Raw genomic sequence first — 15194 nt, 5'->3', positions numbered from 1 at the left:
ACTTTCATTACTCAACACTAAAGTCAGCTTTGGCCCAGAAAGAACACAAAGCAGCCGGAAAATGTTTGCTCACTTGCCAAAAAACATAAAATATCTTGACAGGTAGCAATGAACACTTTAAACCTTAAATGTAACTATTTCTTTTCAACAATTCATCCAATCCAGACTTTTTGACTCAAAATATGTAACATGGGTAACACAGAAACAAAGGTAATTACCTTGGTTGTATCTTACATTTTACTACTGTCATGAATAAGGTCAGAGAATTATACGCGAATTTTTATCAAACTGTAGAGAATGTGTACTTACTAAGCTGTACATAGCCATCACAAATAAATCATGTCTATACAGGGTGATCAGAGTTCGACAGCAAAACTTCAGGGATCAATTCCTCATATAACGAGAAGAGAACAAGTTTGTTAAACGCTTACCTTAAGAGAGCATGTCTTCAACTTTCATACCTTGAATCAAATCTCTTTTATTGCAAGGTCTTTGCTTGCTTTCCACATTTTGGGATGGGGTAGTATGGACCAAAACAAGCCAAAATGTCCAGTAAGCTTGGGCTCTAAAATACAGATGTGAGCACTTGTTCAATGGAAGAGATGTTTTTCACAGTAACAAATATCAGCAAGTGCGCACAGCTCTTAAGATACGCAGTTTAGAGCCCATATTTACTGGACATTTTTCCACACTAGTTCCTCTCAAATTATGGAAAGTAAAGAGCTTTGCAGAAAAAGATTTTTTTTTGTCTTCATGTTATAAGAGGAATCCATTCATTAAGTTTTCCATTGAGTTCTGAAACACTCTATATAGAGTTATACTCATAACTATATAGTTAAATAAAACAGAAAGAAACTTCCACATGGGAAAAATATATTAAAAACAAAGATTCCAAGACTTACCAAACGGGAAAGTGCCGGTAGACAGGCACAATAAAATAACACACACACAAAATTTCTAGCTTTCGCAACCAACGGTTGCTTCTTCAGGAAAGAGGGAAGGAGAGGGAAAGACGAAAGGATGTGAGTTTTAAGGGAGAGGGTAAGGAGTCATTCCAATCCCGGGAGTGGAAAGACTTACCATAAGGGGAAAAAAGGACAGGTGTACACTCGCGCACACACACGCACATATCGATCCCAGGGATTGGAAAGACTCCTTACCCTCTCCCTTAAAACCCACATCCTTTCGTCTTTCCCTCTCCTTCCCTCTTTCCTGAAGAAGCAACCGTTGGTTGCGAAAGCTAGAAATTTTGTGTGTGTGTTTGTGTGTTATTTTATTGTGCCTGTCTACTGGCGCTTTCCCGCTTGGTAACTCTTGGAATCTTTGTTTTTAATATATAACTATATAGTTAGTAAGCTGACTCTTGTTACATCAATTCAATATACGTAAGGCACTTACCTGTAGAATGTGTAATTAACTAATTTAATAAATGGAAGGAAACAGCATTTCCAGTACAGATTTGGCACTTTTCATGACTTTTGTTTCAGGCTTATATTTCCTGTATACAACTATAACTTTTTTTTCTAATAATATGAATGCTGCTGCACAGAGAATATCTTACTGAATCTACCTCTTGTGTCCCTAAGCATTTCACACTTACCTTGGACCTATATATATCCACACACTGTTCTAAACTTCGACAAATTTGTGGTTCCTCTTTATCTTCATCAAGAGATGTCTTATTCACTGTTGTTTCTGTAACTGCAATATCTTGTTGTGCCTGTTGACATGTTGGAGATACTTCAGTTACAGGTTTAAGCTCTTGTGGTGGTGGTTGCTGCTGCTGCTGTTCCTGATGATCTGTCTGAACTGATTTGTGCTCAGTATTAATTGCAATGAGTTCTTCACGAGATGGGACCTCCACCCAACCTATCAATAATAAACAAAAAAGAAGTCAGTTACAGATACACAATATAATCAATAAGTGTAACAGATAGTGATTGTGGGTAGAATTATTTATTACCTGCTAAAGTGCAACTAAATATTATATGATTTTAAGAGAAAAATTGGGTACAATATTATTATACTCTGTATGGCTGCAGACACCAAACATTATAGCACAACTATGAAGGCAGGAAAAAACTATGCTAAACATATACATGCATTGTCACTAACTTGTAAGTGGTGTGCAACTGCAAATGTCTAAACCCAAGTCCTTTTCTGAGAAAGTGGCAGTGAACCCCTTTACATGCAAATATAACTGAAATATGGATATAATTTTTTCATATGAGGTGAGGGAAACTGAGTTCAAAACATCAACCTGACCACTGCAGACTTGATTTTCCACAATTTTGCTAAGTCACAGTAAGTACCTGGTTATATACCTTACTCAATTATACTTTCTATGTCACTGCCGAAGAAGTTGGTGCTTCATCTGGTAACCTACATACCTGCCAACAAGGCTTTAGATATAGAAATGATTCTAAAATGGAGATTTCCTATTACAGTTACAGAGAGTTAATTCTAAGGCAGAATTATTCATAATATTGGAATGTAGGAGAAATAAGCTGCTGACACACTCATTCTACTGAATAAAACTAGCACATTTATGCACAAATGTGGTCAAAAAGTATGGAGAACATTGTTTTATAAAAACACTCACAAACTTACCGGCTTCAAGCATTGGACGCATACGATCGAAAGCATGGCCATGACTGTAACTCCTGTGCCTACGTTCCCTGTCACTGGCCCGGTCAGATACCAGCATTTGCTCCCGAATATCCTCCTCACTCTCAAAGAAAACGAACTTTACAGCAAGTGCTAACAGCAGGATAAGAATGACAATGTGGTCAGCACTCACAGTCAGCCACCTAGAACATGCAATATTACAGTCCTAAAAATTTCAAGCTAGCTTTATCCAATATAAATTACAAGTCAGCAAGCAGTATGTCATTATAGATTACAGTTATAGCAATATGAACAGCTATATCAAAATTTCCTTTGACAAATATGACAGGTTGTTTTACATATATAAGAAAGAAAAATCGTTTATACTGAAACAGTATCATTCATATTCAATTAAACAGTTCGTATATCATCTGACACATACGGTAAATGATCTCTTCTATATCCTACTAAATTTCACATTCAGTTTCTTTCAATGCCGGCTTTTTCAATCATATCACACATACAAAAATGTCAATAGCTGTTAAGTTAAATGTATTCCCTGATGAAATTGTAGATCAGCCTAAAAATAAGAAGTTACATAGCACTCTTCAAAACAAAATGGGCTGAGCGAATATTTTTCGTTCTTTAATTTCTACACCTTCCTTTGGCCACTGTCAATTAAGGATAGGAAATAAAAGTCTAATTACCAGGTAACAGTAGAACTACGCACAAGTTATTACAATAATAGAAGTCACTAGCCATTGGAATCTAGGTTCCCTCATGTCTCAATAAAAAAGACTAAAACAAACAGAAACTGTAACTTTTCTTTTCTTTAAGAACATAAAAAAGTCCTGTTTACAGGATTTGGAGAATTTTGTAAATATTGTGTATTTGTAGATGGGTCACTGAAAAATATATAATTTCACTAGTGTATCCATAGAAACAAGTACACGTGACTCAGTCACGTGCAATGTACTTTACAGTCGTTCAGTTTTGGTGTGCACTAACATGTAGATGAATACATTTTGAATGTTAACAGATACCATTATTCTTCCATAGTGAATGTAAGTGAACTGCTACATGTGATTCAAATCTCTTTTTGATTACCTGTTCTCTAGGAACAATTCTAACATTATCAAATTTTCTGTTATGTATTGAAATTAATTTCACATTTGTCATTATTGCAACTTACCTAAGCAGGTACTCGCGGATAGAGGATGCTGTGAAGTCATCAGTATGGTTGTAGACAGCAGTAGAAGAGACAGAAGTAGTGGGGGAAACCACCAATGGCAGGGATGTTCCTGGGACTCCCACAGAAGGCACACTGCCTGTATCGTCGCCGCCAAGTCCCCACCGACTAAGAGCATAAGAAAACAAGTGGTGGCTCATAGTGGGTACGACCCAACACCTTTGGAACACACAAATAGAACGACATCTGACAGGAAGTGTGACCCTGCCCTCAGACCTGTAACTTCCTGTTCTGGCTTTGACAGTGCTTACGTCATCACAGCACTATCCTCTCATCTTTCAAATACGTAAAAATGCGTCTTTCATTACATAAGCAAAAGCGGATGTCATTGAAACTACCTTAGTTAACTATTACGTCTCTGTACTTATATTTGTAGACAATTGAATATCTGTAGACAATTGAATTATCTGAATATAATCTTCTGATAACATCTATAGGAAAATATTTTTGATATTGATAAGTAATATTTAACAAAGCTAAAGAAAAAAGGAAAATATTAAGTGCTGACCCACTACCAAATAACGAGTCTTTGCTTAAATAAATGCACAGGAGACAGATTCATTTTCTACAATGATTGATATGGAGAACCATGTTCTAAAATACTGCCCTAAATATGCGATGACATTTCAAAAATTCAAACTGTACTACAGCAGTAGGAAAAGAGTGAATGAAATTAAAAACTGAAATGCCAGAAGGTATTATTACCTTAAGCTTTGGCTGTTGCTACACACTTTATGTATACTTAACCAAAGAGAGAAAAATTTTACTGCACCAGTTTTAAAATTACATTCCACTCTTAAGGATGCTGTGAAAATGTTTCATGAAACAGTGACATGAACTGAAAATGGGACACTATAAAAACAAATAACACACTGCTGTCAAGTTTACTGGACAAAGCATGCATTGTGTAACACTATATGCAGCACAAAAGGGAAGAGAATGTGAAGCAGCAGTCAAGGGCTAATACCTTGGGACCACAAATAGCTATTCCATCACTCAAGAATAATTTCAAAAGCCATTAAAAGAAGGAAACAAGTTGCTTCAAAGACTGGCCAACCTTCGCCTCAACTTATCTGTTATGGATACAAAGCTGTGAATGAATATATGGAATACATTGCTATTTGTGGCCCATGAGGAAGATATGTGACATGAAATGTTTAAAAAAAAGGTTCCTATGCTACATAGCTGAAAAATGCAAAGAATATTCTAGGTCAAGATGTAATAGAAATGATACAGTTTCACATTTATATACATTTCCATTTGCATAACTTGAAAATTCAGCTTCCAAATGTATTTGTCCTTGTAATCTGCCAGTTGTTTAGCTGAATTTTCCTATGATGGAACTTTACATCAGTGACATGTTACTGCACACTCTGATGATATCAAGAACACAGTGACATAAACTGAGGCTTTCAAACCTTTTGGGACAAATAATGTGAAGAAATAAAGTGAAGCATTATGTTTGACCATATAGTGATACTTCGTTTAAAGCAATAAATTCTTTGTCTACACCACATAGCATCTGAAAAGTCTGGTGTCCCAAGATAATATCTTAACATATCTATGATGCTGAATAAGCTGTACATACCTATGTGCATGAACCAGCACAAGACCTGCAGACATGATCACCTTGACTCTCTGCACCACTGGATTTGGTTTTTCCTCCTGGAGCACATGGCGCACTATAGCTGAGCGTTCCTGCCATGCAGGCCTGCCGTGCTTACCAGCTCGTGATAACTGTTGGCAGCATGATGAATTAAATATTGCCACAATATATAAATGGTCAAAACAGGGAAAAATTTCAGAAAGAAAAAAATAAAGTTAAATGATGGCAAAAGTAAAAGTAAAAAAATTAAAAATCTGGTTCTTATTCCTCTAAGCAATGAATAGTCTGTGAATAACCCTATTCCAGATTACAATACATTCACTGAATGCAACAAATATCAAGGAAATGTCCCTTTTAGAAAATAATGATTATCCTAAAATACATATTTAAGGTCAGGTTCTGAGACTCGCAGTTCACAGGTATATGAAATTCGATATTCTAGAAATTACTTGATCTGGCAATGAGTCTACTTACCTCTAAGATGAGAGAAAGGCATGCTGGATAGAATGTCATGAAGACAATGTAATTAACAATGACAGACATGCAAGCAAAACAGCATAGGACCTCCAATCTGCGAACACCTGCAATAGTAATTTGTCTTTAAGAAATTTTCTTAATAAAATTTATTTAAAACATGAGGTTATGCAAAAAACACATTTAATTATAATTCCAAACTCCTATTTCTGTACATGACAGAAGTAAAATTTTGTTCTTTGTTGCAGTTATTCATTTCCAGTCTGTTATGTTTTTCCTAAGAACTGCTAAAACGTAAATGCCATCTGGAGGAATTAACATGCAAACTTTGTTTCTAACTACTGTAAAGATATGTATCTTATTACTTAGAAAGTGGAATATTGAATCTGAAGCATGTTACACACATACAATAATTTGTGCACTATGGATTGTCTTCATTTTTGACAAAGGTGCACTTAATTAGCACTGAAATTGTGAATAAATTGACTGTTTCATTATATGCAGTTCATAATTACCCATAGAGCCAGAATTTTACTGCTATATAGTCTACAATATTATTAAACTATTTACTTGACAAAACTGCAGCACGTGTATTTTGAAACTTTACTATGTACTTTTGATGCATTACCTGAGAGAGTCCCAACACCAATGACAAGCGCCTCAACAAGTGTGTCCAGTGTGAGGGCAGGTCCCAGAGTTGCCATCCCCCGAGCAATATTACGCCGCACTTCTTCTGTGTTGCTAGCACTAAGTGCTAACTGTGCCAGAGCACTTGCTTTAGATAGATCGATCAGCAACAGAAAGAAAAATAACGCATCTCTGCAAAGAATAAATAAGCAATTATTGTAGTTTTTGACTTGAAGTTAAATGACAGAGAAAACTTATTCATACGATTCAACTTTCTAACACTAGTCTGTCGTAGTGCTACCATGTGCAAAGTCAACCATATTCACAATTATAAATAATGTATTGAAACTGCGCAACAAAAATGTCAGTGAATTTCATGTAACAACAAGAAAGAAAACAAAAGAAGTATAAAAAAAATTTAAGTTGGAGTGGACATACTCACAAAGTTTGCAGGTTATGATAGCATTTGAGGAGGAGGCAAATAAGTGTGTCACACATGTACACTTTCCACAAACTGAGGGAAAAGGGATACACATAAAAATTCAGAATGAGGCAAGGATGACCAAAGAATTGTAAGACACCCATACTTCTGGTCTGCTACATTTACAAGGGATTAAGACTTAACACTATTTACAGGTGCAGTTCTAGAGGAGTTGAAAGGAACCATGAACGATAGAACCATGTGAAAAACAGAAACAGGAAACGAAAAACTGGAGAACAAAAGCTGGAAAAGATACCGTAATAACCAAGGAAAAAAAGCAGTGTATCTTGTTAGACAAATGCGACAACAAAACAGTATTTAAGACACAGTTCTGTTATAGTGTTGCAAACATTTGTACATGAAACAGAGGATTCATGTGACTCATATAAAAAAGGTGAACCTTCCCTTGATGCTATGGGTAAAAGTAAATTCTTCAAATGAGAATTATGAGAGTGGCTTTTTGAGTGTGGTAAATTTCCAATAAAGAATAGAATATTTTTTCTGCCTCTAAGATTGGTAAGCTTGATTATTCAGAGGATCATAGAAAGAATTTCAACAATGTACAGCATACAGTTCATTGTTGTCAGTCATCTGAATTGGTCAGTGTGTTGACTGGGAATGAAAAAAAATAATAAAGAAAATAAAACGTTTATTGCTGTGATTAAACATTTTCATTTGATGGTTTGGACTGCTACACAAAACAAAACAGAACTAGATGAAGTTCATGTGGAATCTGTACCACCATCGAAAAGCATTTGTTTTTGGATTTATGAATTTTAAGCTTGGGTGGATGAGCACCAAAGACAAACCATGCTCCACTCATGCAATTGATGTCACCACAAAGGAACCCATTGGCAAAATCCAAGAAATGGTAACACATGACCACTGAATAAAAATTTGAGAGATTGGTTAAGACTGTATGCATCTCAATTGAGTGAGAGCATCATACCCTGCATGGAGAACTGGCTATGAAGAAGCTGTGTGTGAGGTGGGTGCTGTGATTGCTCACAGTCAATAAAAAGTGGATCTAGCATGACATTTCAACATAATGCCTGACAATGTTTAATCACAATCTCCAACATTTCCTGTACTAGTTCCATCACTACACCAATTAAAATGACAGTTGAAACAATGGACAAAGGCTGTTGAAATGTGCACTGAAGTAGTAAAAAACAATTTTGTCAGTTGGTAAGGTGATGGCCACAATTTTTGGGTGTCTCCAAGGAACCATCCCCATAAATTACTTGTAGAAAGGCTGAATCATAACTGGGCCCTATTGCACTTCCTTGTTAGATCATTTGAAACTTGCATTGGCTGAAAAAATACCTAGTTTGGCACACACAAAAGTGTTCTTTCACAAAAATAATACACCATTCAACACATGAGAGATAATAATGGCAAAAGTGAATGAATTAGGCTTTGAATTGGTTCCTCTTACTCCCTATTCACCAGACTTAGCCGCCATTGACTTCTTGTTGTTCACTAACTTGAAAGTTTGGCTTGATGGGAAGAAATTTTCGTCAAATGAGGAAGTGATATTGGCAGTCAATGAGTATTTTGCATTGGCAGAACCTATTGTCCAATGGCAAGAAAACGCTGGTGGATCACTGGATCAAGTGCATAACCCCCCCCACTCATGCATGGCACACGTGCCCCACACTTCCTTTATTAACAGTTACTGTTTTTACGAGAGAAAGTAAAGTTTCAGAGTTGGTTGTTTGGAGAAGAATAAGCACACTTCTATACTTCTTTTGTTATGATTAATGAACTGTGGCTCACAGTCAATAGTAAAACATGGAAATAAATTTCCAAAGAGTTTGGATTCAATACCCAGTCAGAGTCACACAACTTTTTGTAATACACATTAAACTAGTAAAGCACTGTGATGATCAAACAAACCTTCAGGTTGATGACAGCTTTACTTTTAACCTTGTTTCAGACATGTTACAGATAACTGCAATTACTTTGTTCAGTAATTACTATAAACTTAGTTTGGACGCACACTACATACTGTATTACTCGTCCAATTAATGTAACAATGCTGCCATATGCACTGAAAGTAGGACACAAGAAATCAAAATGTCTTAATTCTTCTTTTATCTTCATTCTTTAGCCAAAGTAAAGAACACAACTGTTACTTCTTTTTGTTTACCCTTGTGCAGAAGGAACTTTTAATATGGATAACTTGTTGATCTTATCAGTTCCTATTTTCTTTACTGATACGAAAATTGACACAATAGACTACTAGTAAACGCCTCAATGTACATACAGCAATCTCAGAATAAATTGGCATTTACACAAATAAAACATTCATACTCAGGGCCTGCATCTGAGAAAGACTTATTACCACCAACTTTTATTCTCACTTACACAGAGAAACCATGAAGGTACGAAAACATCTGAAGTACAGGAGTTTAAAAAAAGCAGTAAAAGACAGCACTAAAAAAATATGGATATAAATCGTATAGAGGCAGTGCATGCGCAATTACCACAACAAACAACAATCACCATCAACAGAAGCAAACAGAAAAAACAGCAAAGTACTGAATAGCAGCTATTGTTTTAAACATGCAAGGTAAGAGCATAGGTTAAGGCTGCTTGAAATCTCCAAGCAAATCTGCCACAGTAGCGGACCAAACAGAAGATAATGCTCAGTAAAACAAAACAAAATTCAGAATCTTTCCCCCAAACATTTAATCTATTGTTTCAATAACTTCAAATGGAATACACTGTTATTAATCATAGCTCAATCACAAAAAAATCAAGAAACAGGAGACAATGAAAGACCTGAGCATCATCTCATGTACTGCCAGTTAACAGTGAACATGTAAGGTGGTTTTTGTATTTTGAATAACAGCATTATCAACATCAAGCACTAATAATCTTATAATTCAGTTTAAATGAGGTTAAGAAAGAAAGATTTATCATAAATTTATTGAAGGAACTGTCCAAGATCAGCTTGAGATATGAAAACCATGAAATACTGAAAGCAGACTGGTTAGAACAGGATTTGATGGCTAAAATTTCTGGTTACAGGTCCAGCACTTGACCATCTTGTAAGAGCACCTACAGACTTTGTACCAGATATCTAAATCATGATAACTTACTTGAGATCAGATATATCACTGTGAAGAACATTGATGACACTTGTGCTGAATACAAAACTGGAGAAGACAGTAAAGAGTCCGGCAATACCTGAAACAAGACACAATTTTCCCCTGTAAATAACAGGAATTCACCATGTTAAAAATATTATAGTTTGGATTTTACACAATAAGTCCTTTCCATACATAACTTCTTTCCATACATTTTTCTCGATGGACAAATATTTCAAATGTTTAAAAAGAAAATAATGATACATAATGCCAAACATATAAAAAAAATCCTTATCTGGTAGTCTTTCTTGATCTCACAAGAGACCAGAGAATTTGTCCCATACCCTATTGAAGCAGGTCACTGCATTGTTCACTAAACCTGCAAAATATTTTTTTAGTCAACATCACAACTTCTTTATTTTAATTTCCTTTTGTAAGACTCTATAAAACATACGTACAGGCAACACAGTGGTGTTATATAATACTGTGGTCACCCTACACAATAGTGTTTGGTCTTCTGGGCCCTATTCTACAACTCTTTGGCATGTAGTCAAGAGATAGAGGGCATTTTATGTCTGTGTACAGTTGCATAATTTTCTTAGACAATGAGGAGGTGGTTAGTGAGCTTTAAGCTGTCACTCAATGACATTCAAATGTGTCCGACTAGGTTGATATCTGATAAATTTGATGACTAGAGCTTCAAGTACCCTTAAACATCATTCTCTTGGAACCACAGTTGCAGGATTCAAACCTTACGATAAGGACTACTAGATGTTAAGCACATAAAATCTTTATGGCTGAAGATTGCTGTAATTACATCGGTTTTATTAGTTTTGGACTATTCAACTAAGAGACTAATGAGCAAGTCAAAACCTATGTTTATGATACCATACTGCCTGAACTGGATTGTACAAATGGAAATGTCGTGTCGCTAGGGCCTACCGTCGGGTAAGCCTGTCACCTAGTGCAAGTCTTTTGAGTTGACGTCATTTCGGCGTCTTGCATGTCAATGGGGACGAGATGATGATGATAGAGATAACACGACACCCCGTCCCTAAGTGGAGAAAATCTCCGACCGAGCTGGGAATCGAACCTACGCCCCTTGGCATGACATTTTGTCGCACTGATCACTCAGCTATGGGGGCAGACACTGGATTGTACAATAATACAATTTTGCAAGGTTGATTCAGTGGCTCATGTGGATACTGTCTGAAAATTCTACTGTAAAACAGTTAATAATAAAGAAATAATAAATTAAAAAGTCAGGCATTATGCTGAAGTTTTGTTACACGAACAGTGGAAATGTAGTAAGTGACATATATATTTTTTTACTTTTATTATTGTGTGTGTGTGTGTGTGTGTGTGTGTGTGTGAGAGAGAGAGAGAGAGAGAGAGAGAGAGAGAGAGAGAGAGAGAGAGAGAGAGAGAGAGAGAGAGAGAGAAAGAGAGAGAGAGGGGGGGGGTGGGGGGGAAAGAGTCAAGGGTGTTTGAAAGTGTGTGTTTTGTCAGAAGTTGCTAAGTTCTCTCACTCTGAAATACTGGATGTATACAATCTGTATAATTTCTATGTTGTGAATTAGGCTACCTCAAGGCGTGTATTCAGTTTCTTAATTTAATACTTGACTTACTGTGTTACATCTTTAATGTAAGATTATCTCTCTTAATAAGTAGAGTATGACAGCATTTTAAATTTTTGAATCCATTCAATAATTACATGAAACACCGAAAAACAAATTTTTGTTGTCCCTGGAAGCCAGACGGGAATAGGTGACGTCTTTTAGACACTCTTCTTCCACCCCTTAAATCTGTCTCAGGTCGCTAGCAGTGGGAGAAAGGGGAGGTTACACTGTTTTCGCTGCCCATTTCCCCCACATGTGCATACTCTAGATGACCAATAAATAGCAAACCAACCCACTGCTGAAGAATCTATAGGGTGTAATGGGTATAAGTACTGATATTTTTATATGTGGTACCTTAGTATGTACACACATTAGTGTGACAGTTGTCTTTTCTCTGCATCGAACAGTCTTCCGGCAAACACGTCACGAATTTACTACCTGATGTTTTCTGCATGGTCTTAACCACACCACTAAGTGGACTATGTCTTTCACATTAGCCTAACCATTTTGCATTCAGTCCAAGTTTCGTCATCTGTCCTACTGCCCAAGGGGCAATTAAGCATTAATGCTTTGGTCTTGTCACATGTACTTGGAGGTACTAACCAACATAAAAACATGTTATACATAATTATTAATCTGAAAATGATATAAATACTGATGTAATATGTTCAGTATACTGTCCTCAGAGGGAATAAAATGTATATGTAGGTATAAATGGTACCACAGAAAATGAAAGAGATGCTGCGTTCAATAAAAGACTGCCTCATGTTGGGGTACTTTGCGCGTTTACAAGAAAGTGAAAATTGTGCAGAACAGACGAATCCTAGTCTGTACTAAACATATACATTATAATACGTTTAAAAAATTGGAAAAGTCAAATGCCAAAAACTTCTTGTACTTCGTTTTACTGGGCATCAGTAACAAAAAAAAAAAAAAAAAAAAAGGCGGTAGAAATTTGGATGTGCTCTCGTAAATTTAACGGGCAGTGGCTATGATGTTAGTGAAACCTGAAGGTGGGCGGTAGAAACGAAGCGTGAAAAATTTTATTTCAAACGGAAGTGCTGGTGCTGTGACAGTCATCGTTCTTCTTAAATCTGTCAACTGGGTGCAAGTGGGGGTTGCACTGCTTTCACTGCCCACTTTCCGCATTTGCGCATATCTCAGATGACCAGTAAACAGCAAACCAGCCCATTGCTGGGTAACAGACGCGTCCGTTCCGGCAGTCTGTCAGCTCCTGATGACGAGGACGGTGAATTCCTTCAAAGGTCGAGCTTTGACTCAGACACCGACTGAAAATGGAAAACTATTGTACACCAGTACATGCATCAGACAACGTTGTCACCAGATAGCTTTCATGCCAAGGTCATTTTATTTTTGGAAACTAGCCACAGTGGACTGCCAAGAAAGATTAGCAGGTCAAAGGGAAAATCTACGGAGTATTTGACCCCCTCCGCTGGGAAATAAGAACATGGGCACTGAACGCCTGCCGCTCTTGCGAGATAATTGTTATCTTCTGGAAAATAACTCCTTCGAACTTCTGTGTTTCAATTTTGAACAATATTCCAGAGGTGTTACACCAGTGTTCTAAATTATATCAGTTAGCACGATTTACTAGCTGAGGAAAATTCATCTAGTTACTACTGCGGAATCTCTGGGTACAGCGGTAATCGGCGATAAATAACTAAGAGGTCGCCGGGAGGCTTTTGTTTGTATAAGCTTCTTTCAATGCAGGCACTTTGTCCTGAAAAGCAGCAGACCTCCTAATCGTCAATTCAAGTGTTATATGCTGGGTAACTTTGACCAACATTGTTTTATGATATAAGTGAGAGGGTATGGACATACGCGACACACGAGTGCTAACACGCTACCAAAACAACTGCATAATTTGAAACTCAGGGTTAAAAGACCAAGAGGACGATAAAGACTCAAATACTAGGTTGTGGTGAAATCTGACGTTGAGCAGAGAGGACATACTTGGGACAGCATCGAAGAGAGAGTGAAGTTTTAAAGGACCGTAATTGGTGGACAAGCTTCGTTCGCTGACACATCGACTTAGATGGAACGACGTGGGATATATTAAGTAATGATGATGATGATGATGATGATGATGACGACGACGACGACCTATCATGTACGGCCATATCTTTTCTTGTATTTCCATACACATTCATTTATCCTAAGCCAATGACTCAAAGACATATATTTCATTGACAATGATGGATTTCTACTCTAGGTTCTGTTATTTAAGTAGCTTCAGCTACAATATTTAATTTTGTTTCTTAGGCAACAAGTACTCATCCACCAAATCAACTATCTTGCTGGAAAAACCGCTTCACTCCCGCTTCTGTTGAGACACACAACTTTGTATTTTCTTGCTTAGACAAACTGCTGCCTAAGTAGCTTATCTACGCTTTTCGGTAAGTTCTCTGGATTGTCCATACTCGCCGATGGAACGCTAATTTGACAGTCGCATCCTCAACTTTTGTTCCCTTCAATTTAGTTTTGTTATAACGTTCCGAGTACAGAGTCTGTCGGAGTGTGCGCTGATTTGAAACTCCCTGGTATATTAAAATTGTGTGCCACACCGGGACTCTAAACTGGGAGTTTGCCTTTCGCCGTGAGTTGCTCTACCGAGTGAACTAAGCACGACTCACGACGTGCTTTCACAGTTTTACTTCCGCCTGTAACTAACTCCACGTTCTAGACTTTAAGGAAGTTGTCCCGCTTGTCCTCCTGGATGAGAATACCCTAGTCTCGAGTCCCGGTCCAAAACACAACTTTAACCCAGAGGAAGAGGGAATACTAGCGAATATACCGGGTGCGCATTTTCTGGGCAATGTTAATCGATAAGTATTTAGCTGAAGATCGAGCCAGAACAGAAGCGTTATCTGCTGTTTTGTAAAAAGAAAGAGTTTGAGCATTAGGGCGCAACACGTGTCGCTAACTTACTGGTAGATAAGCGACATAGGATGGGTATTTTAAATCGAGTGGAACGTCATGACTTGATAGAAGAATCAGTAACTGTCAAACAACAAATGTAAGAGGTCCATCACACCAAATTATTCAACGTTAAAATGTTTGTTCTTCGGTAATTAGTTGAGAAGGTTCATTCATAGACCGGAAAAGGCATGGGTACATCAATATCACTGATACCTAGTAGTGGCCGGCCGCGGTGTTCTCGCGGTTCTAGGCGCGCAGTCCGGAACCGTGCGACTGCTACGGTCGCAGGTTCGAATCCTGCCTCGGGCATGGATGTGTGTGATGTCCTTAGGTTAGTTAGGTTTAAGTAGTTCTAAGTTCTATGGGACTAATGACCACAGCAGTTGAGTCCCATAGTGCTCAGAGCCATTTGAACCATTTTTTGAATCTAGTAGTGTTGCGTTGAAGCAGGTTTCTGAGTGACGACCGTTGGATTTCGGATGATCGATGAGTCCAT

General features: G+C 37.3%; 1 protein-coding gene across 2 annotated transcripts in view; it reads right to left on the bottom strand.

Moving 5' to 3' along the window:
• LOC126272744 (3-hydroxy-3-methylglutaryl-coenzyme A reductase) overlaps positions 1-15194 on the bottom strand; it is a 442088-nt gene that overhangs the window by 30479 nt on the left and 396415 nt on the right. For both annotated transcript variants that reach the window (XM_049975803.1, XM_049975802.1), the window contains 7 exons: positions 10152-10239; positions 6565-6755; positions 5937-6043; positions 5445-5593; positions 3800-3964; positions 2611-2810; positions 1601-1869 (listed from right to left, as the gene is read on the bottom strand). In XM_049975803.1, the coding sequence (XP_049831760.1) occupies positions 1601-1869; positions 2611-2810; positions 3800-3964; positions 5445-5593; positions 5937-6043; positions 6565-6755; positions 10152-10239 (1169 nt within the window). The remainder of the gene's footprint in view (positions 1-1600; positions 1870-2610; positions 2811-3799; positions 3965-5444; positions 5594-5936; positions 6044-6564; positions 6756-10151; positions 10240-15194) is intronic.

This window comes from Schistocerca gregaria, chromosome 5, assembly GCF_023897955.1.
Source record: "Schistocerca gregaria isolate iqSchGreg1 chromosome 5, iqSchGreg1.2, whole genome shotgun sequence".
Taxonomy (NCBI): domain Eukaryota; kingdom Metazoa; phylum Arthropoda; class Insecta; order Orthoptera; family Acrididae; genus Schistocerca; species Schistocerca gregaria.
Note: the sequence above shows the minus strand (reverse complement) of the source record. Positions and strands in the feature narration are given on the sequence as shown.